The 17,970-nt window shown below is 45.1% G+C and overlaps 2 protein-coding genes across 7 annotated transcripts in view; both read right to left on the bottom strand.

Annotated features, from left to right (window-relative positions):
* Positions 1–17,970, bottom strand: part of LOC101122517 (phosphatidylcholine translocator ABCB4) — a 387,444-nt gene that overhangs the window by 99,628 nt on the left and 269,846 nt on the right.
* Positions 1–17,970, bottom strand: part of LOC101121256 (ATP-dependent translocase ABCB1) — a 116,094-nt gene that overhangs the window by 1,019 nt on the left and 97,105 nt on the right. For 4 of the 6 annotated variants that reach the window (XM_027968525.3, XM_060414575.1, XM_042249150.1 and 1 more), the window contains 6 exons: positions 17,389–17,489; positions 16,079–16,219; positions 12,902–13,058; positions 12,222–12,419; positions 4,159–4,365; positions 455–601 (listed from right to left, as the gene is read on the bottom strand). In XM_027968525.3, coding sequence (XP_027824326.2) covers positions 455–601; positions 4,159–4,365; positions 12,222–12,419; positions 12,902–13,058; positions 16,079–16,219; positions 17,389–17,489 — 951 coding nt within the window. Of the gene's footprint in view, positions 1–454; positions 602–4,158; positions 4,366–12,221; positions 12,420–12,901; positions 13,059–13,316; positions 13,450–16,078; positions 16,220–17,388; positions 17,490–17,970 lie in introns of those variants that run through there. The other 2 variants (XM_042249151.2, XR_003589152.3) reach the window with 2 other exon arrangements.

Genomic DNA, 17,970 nt, shown 5'->3' with positions numbered 1-17,970 from the left:
ATTCCAATAAAAGATTTTTTAAAAAATAAAACTCAATGAGATTATGATTCAGATACCTGAATACTCAACTTTTTCTCAAACTAAAAACGATAGCTAGTATTTACCTTAAGGAACAGCCAGGTTTAAACATTTTTCTGTGCTTCCACTTTTTTATACAGTTGTTGAGGAGATGCTGTCAGTAGAGATGGGACCATGCCTCCTGAATGCAGCTTCTTGGATCAATACACAGTGATCCAGGGCTATCTTTTGGAGCACGCGTGCTCTAAGACTAACTGCCTCATTTCATCTTAGTTCTCTTGAATGACAGCTACAGAAAGAGTTTAAATTCCACTGAAAGTAACAAAATTCGTTATCAGCCTGAATTTTGTTCTCTACTGTGGAAGAGAGTAGCGCAAATTTAAACCATCTAAGGACAGCTGCTTCAAGTGTGAATGAGACCAATTTAAATTCTCACCTTTTCACTTTCCGTGTCCAGAGCCGAGGTAGCTTCATCCAGAAGCAAGATGTGAGGCTGTCTAACAAGGGCGCGAGCTATGGCAATGCGCTGTTTCTGGCCACCAGAGAGCTGAGTTCCTTTGTCCCCTACTCTGGTGTTGTATTTCTGTAAACAGGGTTTTGTTATTATGAAAAGCAGAACTGATCAAGCTGTGAGAAAGAGTCTGCTTACAGAAAATAGGATAACCATGTCCATATACACAAAAATGTTGAGGTTCAGAAGCTAAGAATGGGTTGATGGGTTTAACAGCAAAAACATAGCTCTAAATGGCAGGATTAATTTCTCTTCTTGAAAACAGACATTTGTGTCTTAAAAATTATGTTTTAGTGTAGACAAATTAATGTGAGGAAGACTACTGCTGCAATGTTAGTCTCTTCAAGCCTTCTGGTTTCACTATATTTGGGACAAAGACTGGTCAGAGGAAGGAAATTTGATTTTAACAGGCTATGCGTAATAATATAATTGAAGCTCATTTTATTTATGACCAGTAGGTGATGCTCTCTGCATTATTTCAGAAAGTGAGGAAGAGAAGATTCTTAGAATGCTAACCTTTTGCTGTCTGTTTTTATAAGACTATTTCCAAAGCGTCAACAATTTTAATGGATGCTAAGAAATTCTATTTTGGTATCTAACTTGAAAAGCTGAACTCTCCTGATTTACTTTTGTTTTTAGAATTCTCCTGAAATTTTTCACATATTGTTTCCCACAGTAGATCATTAAGTACTAAATGTGATGATAATGACTAGAATTAATAGGGTAAATAAGTGAGAGGAGAAATGCAATGTATAACCTAGAAAACCACATTATCTTTTTTTATTCTCAGATCCTTGCCAGGCTGAAATCCTGTAAACGGTGGGCTCTGATTCTGACATCCAGAGTTCGATTTTAAATCATGTCCTACCTCCTACTCTGTTGGTGAGAATGTAAGCTGGTGCGGCCAGTGTGGAAAACAGTATGGAAATTCCTCAGAAAACTAAAAACAGACTTAGCATGTGATCTAACAATCCCGCTCCAGGGCACACATCCAGACAAAACTCTAATTCAAAAAGATACGCACACCCCTATGTTCACAGCAGCACTATTCACAGTAGCAAGACACGGATGCAATCTAAATATTCACCGGCAGATGAACAGTTAACAAAGGTGTGGTACAATGGACTATCACTCAGCCATAAAGAAGAATGAAATAATACCATCTGCAGCCACGTGGATACAACTAGAGATTATCACACTAAGTGAAGCAAGTCAGAAAGAGACGGACAAATATCACATGGTATCACTTACATGTGCCACCTAAACTATGACACAGATGAACTTAGCTGCGGAACAGAAGCAGGCTCGCGGACACAGAGAACAGCCTTGCGTTGCCAAGGGGAGCGAGGAGGGGGAGGGACGGAGAGGGAGGCTGGCGTAAAGCAGAAGTAACTATTACATACAGGAGGGATACACAGCAAAGTCTAGTGTGAACCACAAAGATGAAGAAGTAGGTCCTTGGACAGAAAGTAGGACTTAAGGGGTTTTGCCTTTTCTTTCCACATGTAGACACTGAGGAAAAGAATTCTGATGTGTACAGGCGTGTTCTGTGGACAGAGCCCAGAGCCCAGGAAGATGGGTCCCTGTGGCAGACAAAGTGAGAAGAGGAAAGATACATTTCATAAGCTAGATAATAATCACTCTCAGTGTTTGTCTTTGTTAACCTCTAGCCCAGTCGTTGTCTAACTGTACCTGCATCAGTTATCACCTGGGGTATTAGAACACAATTTCCTAGACCCCAGTTCCAAGTTTCTGGTGCAGCAGGTCTGGGGGAGGGCCTGAAAACCTGCATTTCTCACAAGATCCCAGGTGACACAGGTACTGGCCCATGCCCAGACTAACTGACCTCATCACTAGTGAAGGGGACTAAAGGTATGCACTGAATGTTCCAGCCTTGGGAAGGGCCCATTATCCACAGACAGGCTAGAAGGTTCAAGCAGGGGAGAGAGGGGACACTGCTTCTTCCTGGGGGACTGTGATGTGTGGTGACGGCAGTGATCCAGAGAAGAGCCTCAAGAAAAGGCAGTCTCGGGAGCAGCCTAGGGCCATAAGGCATTGTCATCTTTCCCCACGAGGAGAGGACCTTCTCTGCCGGTTTGAAGCTGAGCTGTGTTTTCAGGGGGCAATTCCTTATGATAATGAACATAACTTGTGACAATGGGGGGCATGAGACAAGACAGGTCTAGTGTATGTGTGTTGTCGTGTCTGAGTCTTGCAACCCTGTAGACTGTAGCCCGCCAGGCTCCTTTATCCATGGGATTTTCCAGGGCAAGAATACTGGAGTGGGTTGCCATTTCCTACTCCAGACAGTCTAGATGCACTTAAAATACAGGACCTAAGCGGCTTAAGAGAGGGTAAGAGGCTCCATTTATCTAACTTCCTAGGAGGAATTCAGAGGGCACCCATGGGGTAACAGCCCAGGGCGGGCTTCAATATCAGTCCTGCAAGTGGAGGGTGGGACCCATGGAACGTGCCATGGCGAGAGATGCCACCATACCACGGACACTCCAGTAACTCACCCTCGCTCAGAGCCTTTTTTCTGAATGGGTCCAGTACCCTGGCCTGGCCTGACTTCACAGAGAGAGGCTCGAGGCTTGGGGGAGAGCTGCAAGGAGGTGGAAGGAAGGTTCGGAGAGAAATGATGGGGAGGGTCACACCTGCTTCTGTGGGCCCCGTGCCCTGACGTGGAGGGAAAGGCCTCCCAGACGTGAACTTTTTAGTCAGATTGCTCACAGGGAGTCAGGCAGGTGGTTGGGTAGACATGACATAGGATGGGGACGGGAAGTGTCATATAAACACGACATAGACGGGGACGGGAAGTGTCCTGTAATCATGACATAGACGGGGATGTGAAGTGTCATATAATCATGACATAGACGGGGACGGGAAGTGTCCTGTAAACATGACATAGACGGGGATGTGAAGTGTCATATAATCATGACATAGATGGGGATGGGAAGTGTCCTGTAATCATGACATAGATGGGGATGGGAAGTGTCCTGTAATCATGACATAGACGGGGATGGGAAGTGTCCTGTAATCATGACATAGACGGGGATGGGAAGTGTCCTGTAATCATGACATAGACGGGGACGGGAGGTGTCCTGTAATCATGACATAGATGGGGATGGGAAGTGTCCTGTAATCATGACATAGACGGGGATGGGAAGTGTCCTGTAAACATGACATAGACGGGGATGGGAAGTATATAAACATGACATAGACGGGGACGGGAAGTGTCCTGTAATCATGACATAGACGGGGATGGGAAGTGTCCTGTAATCATGACATAGACAGGGATGGAAAGTGTCCTGTAATCATGACATAGACAGGGATGGGAAGTGTCCTGTAAACATGACATAGACGGGGAAGGGAAGTGTCCTGTAATCATGATATAGATGGGGATGGGAAGTGTCCTGTAATCATGACATAGACAGGGATGGGAAGTGTCCTGTAATCATGACATAGATGGGGACGGGAGGTGTCCTGTAATCATGACATAGGATGGGAAGATGCTTGTCCACATCGGGGGTGTGTTTTGGTTGCTCATTTCTCTTCACCTTTGGGATCCAGCCCTTTACGAATCACAACCACAGGCTCCCAGGCACCGGATCTGGTGAGAGACTTACGTCTGGCAGCATCTCGATGAAGGAGTGGATGTTGGCCTCCTTGGCCGCGTGCTCAATCTCCTCCTGGGACACGACCCGGCTGTTGTCTCCGTAGGCGATGTTCTCGCCGATGCTGCAGTCAAACAGAATGGGCTCCTGGGACACAATGCCCATGTGTGCCCGCAGCCACTGGACATTCAGCTGCTTTACTTCCTTGCCATCGATAAACTGAAAACAAGAGATCACGGATTGGCCTCAGAACCAGAACATTTTTGAATTTAGAAAAATGAATGTTGTTATTTCCTACGTTAAGACTGCCAAGTTGTTATGAGACTGCCGTTGTGGCTTTTAGTTTGGCCTGTCAAGGTCAACTGAGTCAGGTCATAACTGCATGCTGTGGGGAACTGTTATGTTTCTTCCATTTTAACTCTGGCTTCTGATATATGCATCTGGAAGGCAGAATAATTGCTGTCCCTTGGACCGCAAGATCAAATTAGTCAATCTTAAGGGAAATCAGCCCTGAACCAACCCCGCACTGCCACTGGAAGGACAGATGCTGAAGATGAAGCTCCGGTATTTTGGTCATCTGATGTGAAGAACCGACTCACTGGAAAAGTCCCTGATGCTGGGAAAGATTGAGGGCAAGAAGAGAGGGGGTGACAGAGGATAAGATGTTGGATGACATCACCAATGCAATGGACATGAACTTGGGCAAACTTCGGGAGCTGGTGAGGGACAGGGAGGCCTGGCGTGCTGCAGTCCGTGGGGTCGCAAAGTTGGACACAACTGGGCGACTGAACAACAGCAACAAGGCATAATCATGCCCATCTCCTCCATCCAAGATATCCACGGTCTAATTCACGAAACCTGCTCATGTTATTCACACGCAGAGAGAATTACGATGGGAGGTTGCTCATCACCTGACCTCAAGATGAGGCGCTTATCTTGGATTATCCAGGTGGACCCAACATAATCATAAGGGTCCTGAACTGTGCGGGGGTGGAGGGCAGGAGACTGGGGATCACAGTGAAGCAACATGGGGAGGACTCGATCAGTCGTTGCTGGCTTTGAAGACGGAGGAAGAGCCATGAGCCAGAAAAGATAAGCAAGCAGATTCTCCCTAAGGGCCTCCAGAAGGCACACAGCTCCACTGACACCATGAGGTCCACTTTGGAAATCTGACTTCCAGAATCTATAAGATAGACCTGTGGGGTTTTATTCCCCTAATTGGCTATAATTTGTTGTAGCCGTCACCAGAAACTAATAAAGCATATTCTATTTCTGGAATGTATTCTGGCATTCTTTTATTTTTTAAATAAGATGACTTTTTAGTTTTAGTTTTCTGACCATACCACGTGGCACACAGGATCCCAGTTCCCCAACCAGGGGCTGAACCCTAGTTCAACTGGAGTCTTAACCACTGGACCAGCCAGGGAAGTCCCCCATCCTTACTGCTATGTACTGATTTTTCACAGGAAAAGCATCCACGATTCAATTGGAAATAACTAACTGCTATCATCACATAACAGGCCTGGAGGTCACATTTCTGACCTGACCTGTTAGTTAGGATCAGGTTTCTGAGGACTCAAATGAAACAGAAGTGAGTGTGGGAGGATGCCGCTATCTCTCTAAATAGTTGTTGATCTTAGGAAAGTGAGTTAGTATCTCAGTTTCTCTGCACGTAAAATGGGGATGATTATAATCCCTAAACTCCGGAATTGAGGATTAAGGGACGTCAGCAGGGACCCCACTGGGCACAGGGCGAGGCACAGAGTGTGTGAAGGACTGTCTGTGGTTTGGCACGGCGCCTGTGTGATGCACTTGGAACCTCAGCAGAGGGACAGATGTCTGAGGGGATAAAAGGATGGACAGACATGTACAGCTTACCCAGAGCAGCAGGAGGGAGAGCCCGGCCTTTCTCTAGGGACCTGGCTCCCCTTGGATCACCCTGCAGAAGCCTGGGGCATGCCCATTACAGCCTCGCAGATAAAAATCCTTCCTCTCTGATGGAGATGTATCTGCCCCAAAGATCTACTTTGCAAGAGAATGCTGGCATTCAAGTGAGAGCTGCCATAACCGAGGAAGAAGACATCAGTGACTCAGCTTTGAGCTTTTCTAATACTGATGAGTATATCCTGAGCTATAAATGTACTCTGAATCCCAAGTGCCTGGCTGCACGCCTCTGGGAGACAGCTGGCCAAGGACAGGGTACATACAGGCTTTGCTGTAGGAAGGTAGCTTCTATTTGTGAAACTAGCAGGTGCAAAGCTGGATTGAAAACACAGCCATGACCTCAACAGTACCCAGTCCAGTTGTCATGGAGACTATTCCAAGCATCTATGCTCCAGGTTTCCTCATGGCGTTAAGTGAAAGTGGAAAGTAGAGGCTGAAGAGAGGAAGGACAAACCACACAAGGATGGTTACAAACCATATAGCAGGTCAGGCTAGATGGAACACTGCGTACTTGAGGAATGGAGAACTGAGGAAAGAAAAAGAATTTTTTTCCCCAGACTTATACCCTTAGGGGGCTTCCCTGGTGGCTCAGACATTAAAGGATCTGCCTGCAATGCAAGAGACCCAGGTTCAATCTCTGGGTTGGGAAGATCTCCTGGAGAAGAGAATGGCCTGAAGAAGTCTGTGGACAGAGAAGCCTTGGAGCTACAGTCCACGTTGCAAAGAGTCGGACACAACTGAGCAACTAACACACACACACACACACACACACACACACACACACAGAGACACACACACACACGAGAAAAAAAGACACTGTTTAACTAATATAACCAGATGAATATGACTGATCCCTGCAAGCTTCATTGCGTTTTTCCACCAGACACATAATAAGATGCTTAGAGCTCCTCATCCCCACACTATACACAGCTACTGCTAACTATTTAAAACTTGTGTTTCCTAAAGGATCCTTTCCTGAGGGAAAATATGTTTAAAAGTCCAAATGTGAAAAGATCAATGCACATCTTCTTTGGCTGAGGCACGGGTGGTGGTCTGAGGAAGACCGAGGAAATCCAGTGAGTCTGTGAACACTGCTCAAAAGATCCTGGCCTAAATGAAAATCTCAGGTAACACACTGACAGTAACAATGAAAGGGCTTAGAGGGTAAAGCATCTCCTTGCAATGCAGGAGACCTGGGTTCGGTCCCTGGGTTGGGAAGATCCCCTGGAGAAGGAAATGACACTCCACTCCAGTACTCTTGCCTGGAAAATCCCATGGATGGAGGAGCCTGGTAGGTTACAGTCCATGGGGTCACAAAGAGTCAGACACGACTGAGTGACGACACCTTATCCCTATTCTAGACTTAAATCTACTGCTTGATTTCAGTAGCACAATCAAATGTTAAATATGTATCATTTTCCTATATGTATTTACTCTGAAATAATCATTTTAGATAAGTTATTGAGCATTGATTATATTATAGGTCCTGTGATTAAGTATGCCTCATGCACTCCCTCATTTCGTCTTGACAAAACTGGCAAGATAGGTGTGATTTTAATCCCCATTTTACTGATGAGGACACGAGCAGAGTTCGGTCGCTTGTGCAGGGTCACGTTCTTAGTGGCTGAAGAAGCTCAGGTCTGCACACTACAGGTTAGATTTTGGCTACACAGTGGTTGAGAATTGAAAAATACTTTCCGTCTTCTTTCAAAGGAACAATGTGTCCATCTTAGCCCAGGTACCTATTGGGTAACAGCCAGACAACAAGCTTCTAGCTGTGTCCTAAGAGGGAGAGAGGACTCTGATGGTGGTGTGTAGGATGGGCAAGGGGACAAAGGAAAGGTCAGCGGAAGACCCAAGACTCGAGTGAGTCTCAGTGAAGCTAATGAATGTAAGATTCAAGGACCCTCATCTGCAGGCAAAGCCTGGGAGTTAAAGAATGTCCTGGGTGAGGGGAGGCCAGGCTGTAGTCAGGGGGCTTTTCTGGCTAAGCCTTTAGGATAACTTGCCTAAAAAGGAAGAGGGGTCAGAATCCTTAAGGCTTTAATATTTTGTTGTGAATTTTTTCATTAGAAGTAAATATTTACTCTTGTGACTAATTCTGTGTTCCTAACTTCGGGCTCTTTCAAGTATAGTCCCTGAAACTGTACAACTTTCAGGCCCCACAAAACTCAGAACCTCTACTCTCTGAACAATCCCATAGCTTCCTTTGGTAAGACTCACCACAGTGTGACCTGAAACTTGCAAAGTTACCAGTTAAGCGGTTCTCAAAGTCTGGTTGGCATCAGAATCATCTGGGAAAGTAAAAAATGAAAAGGCCAGGTCCTAATCTATGTGAATGAGCCAGGGTGGCTGTGTTCTTTGCGAGCTCTCCAGGCCATTCGGACCCACACCAGTCTGAGAACCACCACTCAGGTCAATGTTGCTAAGTGTGACTTGAGGCTTGCTGATGGTCACGAGGATTTCCTGACCTCAGGGTCAAGTCCTTGCTTCAGTTCTTATAATCAAATGACGCTCCAGTCCCCAGACTCGTTTTTTTTTCATGGCAGTAAGAACTAATCGCTAATAACCTATTAACTTAGTCTTTCAAGATCGCTAATTGATGTTCGTAAACAGAACTTGGCACATTTACTAGCCTTTATTGTGGGCACTTGACTAAGAAGGCTGGCTGCTGTGTAGCACTTGGTGGCATTTCAAAGCTCTAATGCAAACACACAGGAGCAGATCATCGTGTTCCTCCAACAGATGAGGGCACTTTGCAGGGCATTGTCAACTGTAGTCCTGAGAGGGTTATTCTCCTGTGCACCCAGCACTCATGTCCATATTCTCCTGTGTCTGTCCTTTCCCCTGTCAAGGGACTGTAGGACTAAAATCTATTTCCTAGGCTCCCTTCTGGCGCCAGAAGTAATTGAGGGTCTACCAGTGAGATGCCCTGTGCAAAACCTGGAACCAGAAGCTGTGGTGAGCTGTCAGCCGCGTTCCGGCAGAGCAGCTCTTGCAGCAGCGAGACTCTGTCCTCGTGCCTTCAGGCTTGGAGCAGCTGAGACACGGGCACAAGCCCAGCAGCTCCCTGGCTACAGGATCACAGCTGCGGCGCTGATCTGCATGCTGGGAGCGCTGACTCTGACTCTCCTCTGCCAGTGACGACGTGAGCACTGAACCCCTTATTAAACATGCAGCTGCTCGGATGCCCACAGCACTTTGTTTCCTATGCCAAACCATAACTGACAAGGTTCATGTCTTTAATTTTGCTCCCCTGCCTTAATGTATGTGGAGAATACTCATTTATTTCTTCACTTTCTTGTAGTCTGATTATTTTACTGTTTACCATTATTGCTGTTTTCAACTCCAACACTCTGTTATTACTAAGAGTTTTCCCACTACAGTGACTATGAGTGCAGCTGGGGGGGCTGGGTGGGGAATGAAATTTTTTGCCTTTCCTAACTGGGTTATAATCAAACAAGTTTGAGAGTCATTATTCTAATTAAATCTGCTGTTTCAGCCAACTTATGCTGCATGCGGACATGATTAGTTGCTTTTGTTGTGTCCGACTTTGTGACCCCGTGGGCAGTAGCCTGCCAGGCTGCTCTGTCCATGGGGATTCTCCAGGCAAGAATACTGGAGCGGGTTTCCACGCCCTCCGCCAGGGGATCCCCCCAATCCATGGACTGAACTCATATCTCCTGAGCCTCCTACATTGGCAGGCGGGTTCTTTACCCACCTGAGAAGCCCAACTTATCTTATGCTATATTAGGAACAAATCACTTATCAGCCACAGGTCATATTATCTTTCATCAAACAACATCTTGATTGCACAACCATATAGCCTTATGCCTCTAGTTCTACTTTTCCCTTAAGAATCAACTCTAGATCTATCCTCTATTTAAAAAAAAATTTCGGCCATGCTGGGTGGCATGTGGGATCTTAGTTGCCCCACTAGCGATCAAACCCATGTCCCCTGAATTCAAAGTATGGAGTCTTAACCAATGGACCCTACAGACGTCCCAAAGGCTATCTTCTTTAACTCATGGAAGGATATGCCCTATCTCTTCAGTTAAATTCTATAACTGGAAGAAGGTTAAAAATTTTAATCATCCCCTATAATTCATTAGAGATTAGCATATAACATGCTGGTTAATAAATGTCTCTTAAGGACCATGATCACTGTCTGAGAGACAACATTTCCTCCTCAGATGGCTTCATTTCTCAGGAAGGTCTTCACTGAGAGTTCTCTGTCCAAACTTTAATCATAAAACTGAAGCATAAAGTCAGAATTCACAGAAAATATGTAATAAGTAGTAAAAATAAGGAACCAAGCTTAAAGAAGAACAAAGCGTACGTAAGTGTCACAGAATAGACTCACTAAAGGCACAACTGTCCTTGGATACAGTAAGAAATATTTATGATCACTGTGATTACTGTGAGGAAGTGAAAAGAGCCCTCACCTATTGGTAGAAAATTCTATTTCCATGTCAATCATTAATGCAAGTAAGACCCATAAGGAGCTGGCAGGCATCAGCCTCACTGTACAAAGCAGGTGTCCATTCTGGTTGGGCAGTGCCCAGGCCATTCCAGTTGTTGAATATTTTGAATGTCACCCTGAGTATAACCAATAACTCAAGGCCTACATAATGGAAATGTTTTGCTATAAATTTCACTCCTTCCTAATTTGATTCTTTTCTAGTCCCCATTACAGTCATTTAAAAATTCACTATTTTGGGGAGATCCCTGGCAGTCTAGTGGTTACAATTTTGTAATTTCACTGCAATGGCCCAGGTTCCATCCCTGGTCAGGGAACTAAGATCCCACAAGCTGCACAGTGCGACCAAAAATAGCAATCAAAAATGTCCCTACTCCCTTCATAACACCTTCTCCGTGCCTAAGATAGTCGCTGACAAGCATTCATTGACAGTTTACTGAATGTCCCATGAATAAATTTGACCCTTCACGTACCCTTTTAGTTTAGAAAGAAAAGAGAATCCCTCCATGTTCTTTATCTGTTTCCCAAATTTGTTGATATCGCTTTTTTTTTCCTTAGAAGGTGTGTGAATTTCCTTTCTCCATCAATGGTTTTATCCCATCTTCAGCCATAACAATGTTCGCGATTCCCCATGATGACCGTCTCCCCTGGGTTCTGCCCAGGCGTGTTTTCCTTCCCTCTCCTTTGGTCTGCCACTGGCCTACACACACTTCGTGTCCGTTCCCTCCTAACCACTCCTCAGCCATGCCACCTGTTTTCCCCCAGCACCACTTCACTGAGCAGCCTGTGAAATGCTGGAAGCAGCCCATCAGCGGCCAGACCCTCCCACGTCTCTGCAGTCTTCATCGTGCCCGTCTCTCCACGGCATCTGCCACTGGGGCCGCCTTCTCCTTGCCATCCCTGGCTTCCACCTGGTTTCTCTCAGCACCCCTCCTCTGCCTTTCCGGATTTCCACCCCCCGGACCCCCTCATGTAACTGAGACCAAGGGGAGGGGGATGGCAGGCAAAAAGGCTGCCTGTAGAGGAGGGGAGGGTAGTAGAGTGGAGGGAAAGGACCAATTGGCTGGAACAGTGGACACAGCTTTGAGACTATATCAAGCAGGTCAGGCTTTAAGTGGAATCATTGTTTAAAGGTTTGTAAAGCCATGGCTTATTGTCGAGAATTAAATACATCTAGGCATTAAGAAGACGAAAAATTTGGAATGAGCTGAACAAGAAAGGATGCTCAGAAGGACCTAGAGATCATTATACTAAATGAAGTAATTCAGACAGAGAAAGGCAAATATCATATGCTATCACTCATGTGGAATCTAGTTTTATAAAATTATACAAATAAACTTTACAAAACAGAAAGAAGACTCTCAGATTTCGAAAGCACACTTATGGTTACCAAAGGGGAAACATGTTGGAGAAAGATAAATTAGGAGCTTGGGATTAGCACACACAATCCTCTCTATATAAAACAGGTAACTGACAAGGACCTACTGTTGAGGGAACTCTACTCAATGTTCTGTAACAACCTATATGCGTAAGGAATCTGAAAAAGAGTGGATATATGTATAACTGAATTGCTTTGTCATATACTTGAAAGTAACACAACATTGTAAATCAACTACACTCCACAAAAAAATAAAGAAAATAGTGTGCTCACCACTGTGCCAGCCAAGGGGTCATAGAACCGCTCCAGGAGCTGGACCACCGTGCTCTTCCCGCAGCCGCTGCTGCCCACCAGGGCCAGCGTCTGGCCCTTCTTCACCTCCAGGCTCAGCCCCCGAAGCACCGGGACGTCTGGTCGAGTCGGGTAGTTGAACACGACGTCATTAAACGCCACATTTCCTTCCACTGTACTCTAAAATCAGGACAGTGAAAGTAAGTTTCATTGTCGCAATCCTGAAAACTGACTTTAGAGCCAATCCTCTGTACTGCCAGGTATCAGAAGGCAGCGATCTTGGATTCCAATCAAGCTTCAGTTGTAACTGCTAGAAAGTAATACAGATCTAAAGGGTCAGTGTCCCCACAGCATGTCTCATTAACACAATACAAACGTGATAACCCAAAGCTATAACAGAATTACCTACACATAAGAAAACCTGATTCGCAGGATTTGTGTATAAAATGGGCAGTATTCCTATATCCCTGTGGCTTTGTTATATAAAAGTACTAGGTGTTAACATGCATCAATATTATCAGCATTTATTAAAATGAACCCATGATCAACAAAGTTTCATTTTACTACCAGCAAGTAAAAGCACAGATTTTATTAAACTTCCACTTAGATTCCATTCATTCATCAGTTAGGAGCAGGTCACATAATCAAAACATGAAACTGACCGGCTTTAGGCCTTCCGTGCTGTAGCTGTCGATCAGAGGAATTTTTTCAATGATATTGATGACGTGGGCTGCTGACACTTTGGCCTTGGCATAGTCAGGAGCAAATGAACTGACCTGTCCCACAGCCATGGCACCAAAGACAATAGCTGAGAACACTCTGCCAACAACAAAGACAAAACGTGTCCAGAGTTACCTACTGCGATGCCAAGAGTGACACTTCTACAACCTGAGAGCGCTACCTCGAAGAATCCCAACACATTAGCCAAAAAATAAAACAACAGTTTCCTATAAGTTCATATCAGTGTGGTTAACTGATTGTAAAATGACCCCATGTTTCATCTCTCTTTGGGTTTTTCCCTTCTTATAATGTGACCTTGCAGCCTCTCCATGGAAGAAGTGGAATTTGTCTTCCTACCCTTGGAATCTGGGTTGGCCTTGGGACTTGCTCTGGCCAAGAGGATGTGGTGGAAGCGACGGTTTCCAGCTCCAAGCCTATGATTCAGGGGGCCTTGCGTGCTCCTGTCACAACCACAAGCTCAGCTGGCTTGCTGGAAGACAAGGCGCAGACAGAAGAGTGTTGTGGGCCCCAGCCAACCAGCCCATTGCTCACTGCACCCACGTTGTGAGCCCAGCGGAGATCTCCTCTGCCTAGCCCAGACAGCAGAACTGCCTGGCTGACCCACTTAAGACTTCAGAGCCAAGAACAAATGTTCACTATTGTGCATTCCTGGGGGCTAGTGGGTGGCTGTCTTGCAGCAGTATCTGTGGCCATCAATAATGGATATAGGCAGTTTTTCTGGAATTGGATCAGAGTCTTAGAAAAGTTGTGAGCCATGCAGCAAAGAAGAGAGCTCCTTACACAGCCAGATAGTGTGCTGCTCTCAAGATGCACTGAGTTCTTTTGGGGGCTTTTGGCCATGCTGTAGCTTCTGAGATCTTAGCTCCCCCTAGGGATCGAACTCAGGCCACAGTACTGAAAGCAACTGAGTCCTAACCACTGGACCACCGAGGAAGTCCCTGCATCGCCATTCTTAACCTACATCATGAGAATCATAGCAGCTTCAAGTCGGGAAGGACTTCACAGGATGTCGAGTCCAGCTCTCCAAGTTTGTGCCAGGGCACACAACCCAGGCCAGCTCCCATCCTTTGTTTCAGGAAGGAGGAAGTTTGCTAGAGGAAGCCTTTTGTTAAAAAGTTCCTTTTCAAATCAAGGAGAAATGCACATCCTTTTGCCTAATACTGCCCTTCAAAGAACTGGAATATAAGTTAAAAAGCCCTGTGCATCTTTGGTAACTCCTTTCACTCCCAACATTCCAGCTGCCCTTCTCTGGACACATTGATCAAAATGTCTTTTTAAACAGTGGGCCTAGAACCGATACAACACTGGGGATCTTCCCAGGATCATACCGTGAGTCCAACAGATCCATTTCTTTGGGCTCTATGCCTGAGCTAACGGAGCCCACAGCGCTGTTTCTAAACACCTCGGAACAAATCACTCAGATGGTTCATTTGGTCTTCTTATCTAGACCTGTGGGATCTTTTTCAAACAGATAGCTCTTCAGACAGGTCTCCCCTATCCCTCACTCAGAAGACTGATTTTCCGAATCTAACAATCCAAGAGTCAATAACTTCCATCAGTTGAATACCTTAACCTCAGAGTAAAGCACTAATTTGGATTCTCTGGTGACTTAGACGGTTATCAGTCTGCCTGCAATGCTTTTGAACCGTGGCATTGGAGAAGACTCTTCAGAGTTCCTTGGGCTGCAAGGAGATCCAACCAGTCCATCCTAAAGGAGATCAGTCCTGGGTGTTAATTGGAGGGACTGATGGTGAAGCTGAAACTCCAATACTTTGGCCATCTGATATGAAGGGCTGACTCATTTGAAAAGACCTTGATGCTGGGAAAGATTGAGGACAGGAAGAGAAGGGGACGACAGAGGATGAGATGGTTGGATGGCATCAGTGACTTGATGGACATAGGTTTGGGTGAACTCCAGGGGTTGGTCATGGACAGGGAGGCTTGGCTTGCTGCAGTTCATAGGGTCACAAAGAGTTGGACATGACTGAGCTGAACTGAACTGAGTTCAATCCCTGGGTCCGGAAGATCCCTTGGAGATGGAAATGGCAACCCACTCCAGTATTCTCGCCTGGAAAATCCCATGGACAGAGAAGCCTGGTAGACTACAGTCCATAGAATCACAAACAGTCAGACATGACTGAGTAACTACACTTTTACTTTCAAAGCAATAATTATCAAATAATTATCTAATCAAGCACCAATACCAGTGATGCCTGATTACAATCTTTTGGTCATAGTTATAAAGAGCACCTTCATATCATCTGTCAGAGAGGTTGGGTGGAAATTTTACAATCTTCGGTTGGGGTCATCCTGAGAAACCTGGAATGCATGCACAGATCGACGTCTAAATAGGATGGAAATGTTATACTGACACTTACTTCCAAGTTTCAATGATGCTGGTTTAAATATAAAACTGTCACCACTGAGTATGGTATGCCATCAAAGGGCAGCTCACACATCACCAAATCAAGACACTCAGAAAAATTACACTCACTTTTCACTACCAAACCACATATTTTAGTTTAACTGTATATTCAGTATTTTAGAAGGAAGTCCAGGCCTGTCTTCTGACCCAGGTACAATCTGCATTTCACAGTGATGAGCCAGATATTCCCACAGAGCTTTCCTTTTTCATTCCTCAATTTCTCCAGCTCTTACCTTCTAATTCCTTTTATCAAGCAAAGCAAATGTATCCTAGAACATTCCAGGGCTCTCAGAACTCAGTGCTCCACATCTATTCTTTAGCCGCCCTGTTCAGAATATTCTCAAAGGAACTAGGTACTTGACTCTGGGTGAGGCTCCTTCCCAAACACCCAGGCCTGCTGGAAACCCCTCATTGAATCACAACCCCACCTAGACATGGATTTGAGAAGGTTAAATGTGTGAGTCAGTACTGGGGAGAAGGGGAGATACCAATTCTCCAAATGAAATGGGATGCTTTCAGAGTAACACAAGGAGACTCAGTGGCAAAACGCCAACTTCTGAATCACCAAAATCTCTTCATGAAGCTTCATAGTAAGGCTTCCTATCCAGGGATGAAGCACACGCACCTTGGTTTCATTTCTAGAGCCCGACTGTCAATAGGAGCCTATACTTACAAGAGAACATCCTGAAACTCCATGATGCCTTGGGCCACCAAGTAGGCACCAAACCGGAAACAGCCAGCAAAGGAGAAATACATCATTGCCTGGGTGGTGGAAAATGCAATTCCAAAGACATGTGCTTTCCTCAAAGAGTTTCTGAAAAGAAGACATTCTGACATATACTTGACTTTCGTTTCTCAGTCCTTAAAACATAATCTTTGATGCATTAGCAGTAGGGGATGGTGGCATAGCAGAGAAAATGGGTTTCATTTCCAAAACACTAAGTTTGGTCCTCACATCTCCACTTCAGCAGAGAACTAACCACACCTCAAAGTGTTGAGGTCAAGGTAAAATAAGCCAAGGACAAGAAGGGTTTGTTAGGGGTTAATGCACTCCTTCCCTTTCCCCCCACCCGTGGACATGTAACATATATGTACTCTACACTGAACAGTTGCTCAACACGTGTTGACCCAACACCCATGAGCTGCAGGGACGTGAAGGGCCACGCAGAGGTGCCAGCTGTGTTCTTGTCCTTGGGGACCCAGGAGCTGAGCTGGATGACTCATGCAGTGGAAGTTTCCCTTGTAACACATTACAGCAAGAGAGGAGGAGGCACTAACCCTCTGGGGGTTTACGGAAGGTGCCCCCAGGGAGTTAACATGTGTGGTTTTGAGCCACATGGAGCTGGGTGGTGTGGGCGCAGACTGGTGAGTGGGCCTGTTTCAAGCAGAGCACCTCTGCTTCTGTTTCGAGGACTGGGATTTAAACAATTTTTTTCCTTTAAAAAGGCTCTATTACAAAACCCAAGTCTGCTCCTTTCATCGTATAAGAAACAAGAGAGTCAAAGAGGTCGGGCCTGCTCGTATCCACGTCACCTTTTAGAGCACTCACCGTAAGTTCATTAAAGGACAAAGGGTCTGCACTGGAGACAGGTAAAGAGAACAAGGAAGGGAGGGTGTCCTCAGGAAGCACCCCCTCAAGCCTCACAGACACCCCGAATTTCATGTTCCACAAAGAACTCATTCCCAGCAGGATCTTGTAGTAGGGTCATGACGCAAACACAGGGTCAGAGGCATTCTCAGTATCCTCGCTCCCTCCCCTGCCCTCGGTTACTTGTTCTCACTGGATCTACCTCAGAGACGTCCTTGCCTTAGGTCAGGTCCTGTGATTCCTCTCTTGGAGAATTACAATTGCTTCCCAATTGGTTCCCTTCTAGAAGTCTCTCCACTTACTCCCTACCTTCTGGTCAAATTAATTTTCCTGAAAACAAACCTGATGATTGAAAAACTCCCCATACTTGCCTCCTACTCATCAGTGGCTATTACCTGTATGGTACCTGCAAACTCTGGGCGTACATATATTCAAACCTCTCCTCCCGAGTCAAAGAAACAACAGTCCGGAAGTTTTCTATCGCTTCAGTGGCAATCTGTAAGAGAGAACACTCCATCACTAAAGGTACAAAAGCCAACAGTGGCAATGAGTTGGAATTCCACTAGAGAGATTAATATTATATATTAAATAATATTTATTATGACCTCTGAGTTTCTTTGCTATGGAAAGAGATACAAAGTACATTATCAAATTGAGTTTTAGATCTGGAAAGAACATGAGCTAATTTAAACTCCTCTCTGCAGAAAGAGATTCTCAAGTGTCAACAGATGAAGGCCCTTGCCTAAAGCCACATAGCTTTGAAGGAGCGAAAGTAACCTGAGAACGCAGTATTTTATCTCTACTGAAGTGCTCTTTCTTCTATGATGGTCACATTTCAAGTTCATAATTATTATATATAAATTATTACAATATCATTATAATTGCTATTATTAAAAATACATTATGTTTATATTTTCTCTGCATAATTGTCATTTGAGACAACTAAAGAATATTTGGAAAATATTGAAAAGATAAAG

Source organism: Ovis aries, chromosome 4 (assembly GCF_016772045.2).
Source record: "Ovis aries strain OAR_USU_Benz2616 breed Rambouillet chromosome 4, ARS-UI_Ramb_v3.0, whole genome shotgun sequence".
NCBI lineage: Eukaryota > Metazoa > Chordata > Mammalia > Artiodactyla > Bovidae > Ovis > Ovis aries.
This window is presented reverse-complemented; position numbering and strand designations above follow the sequence as displayed.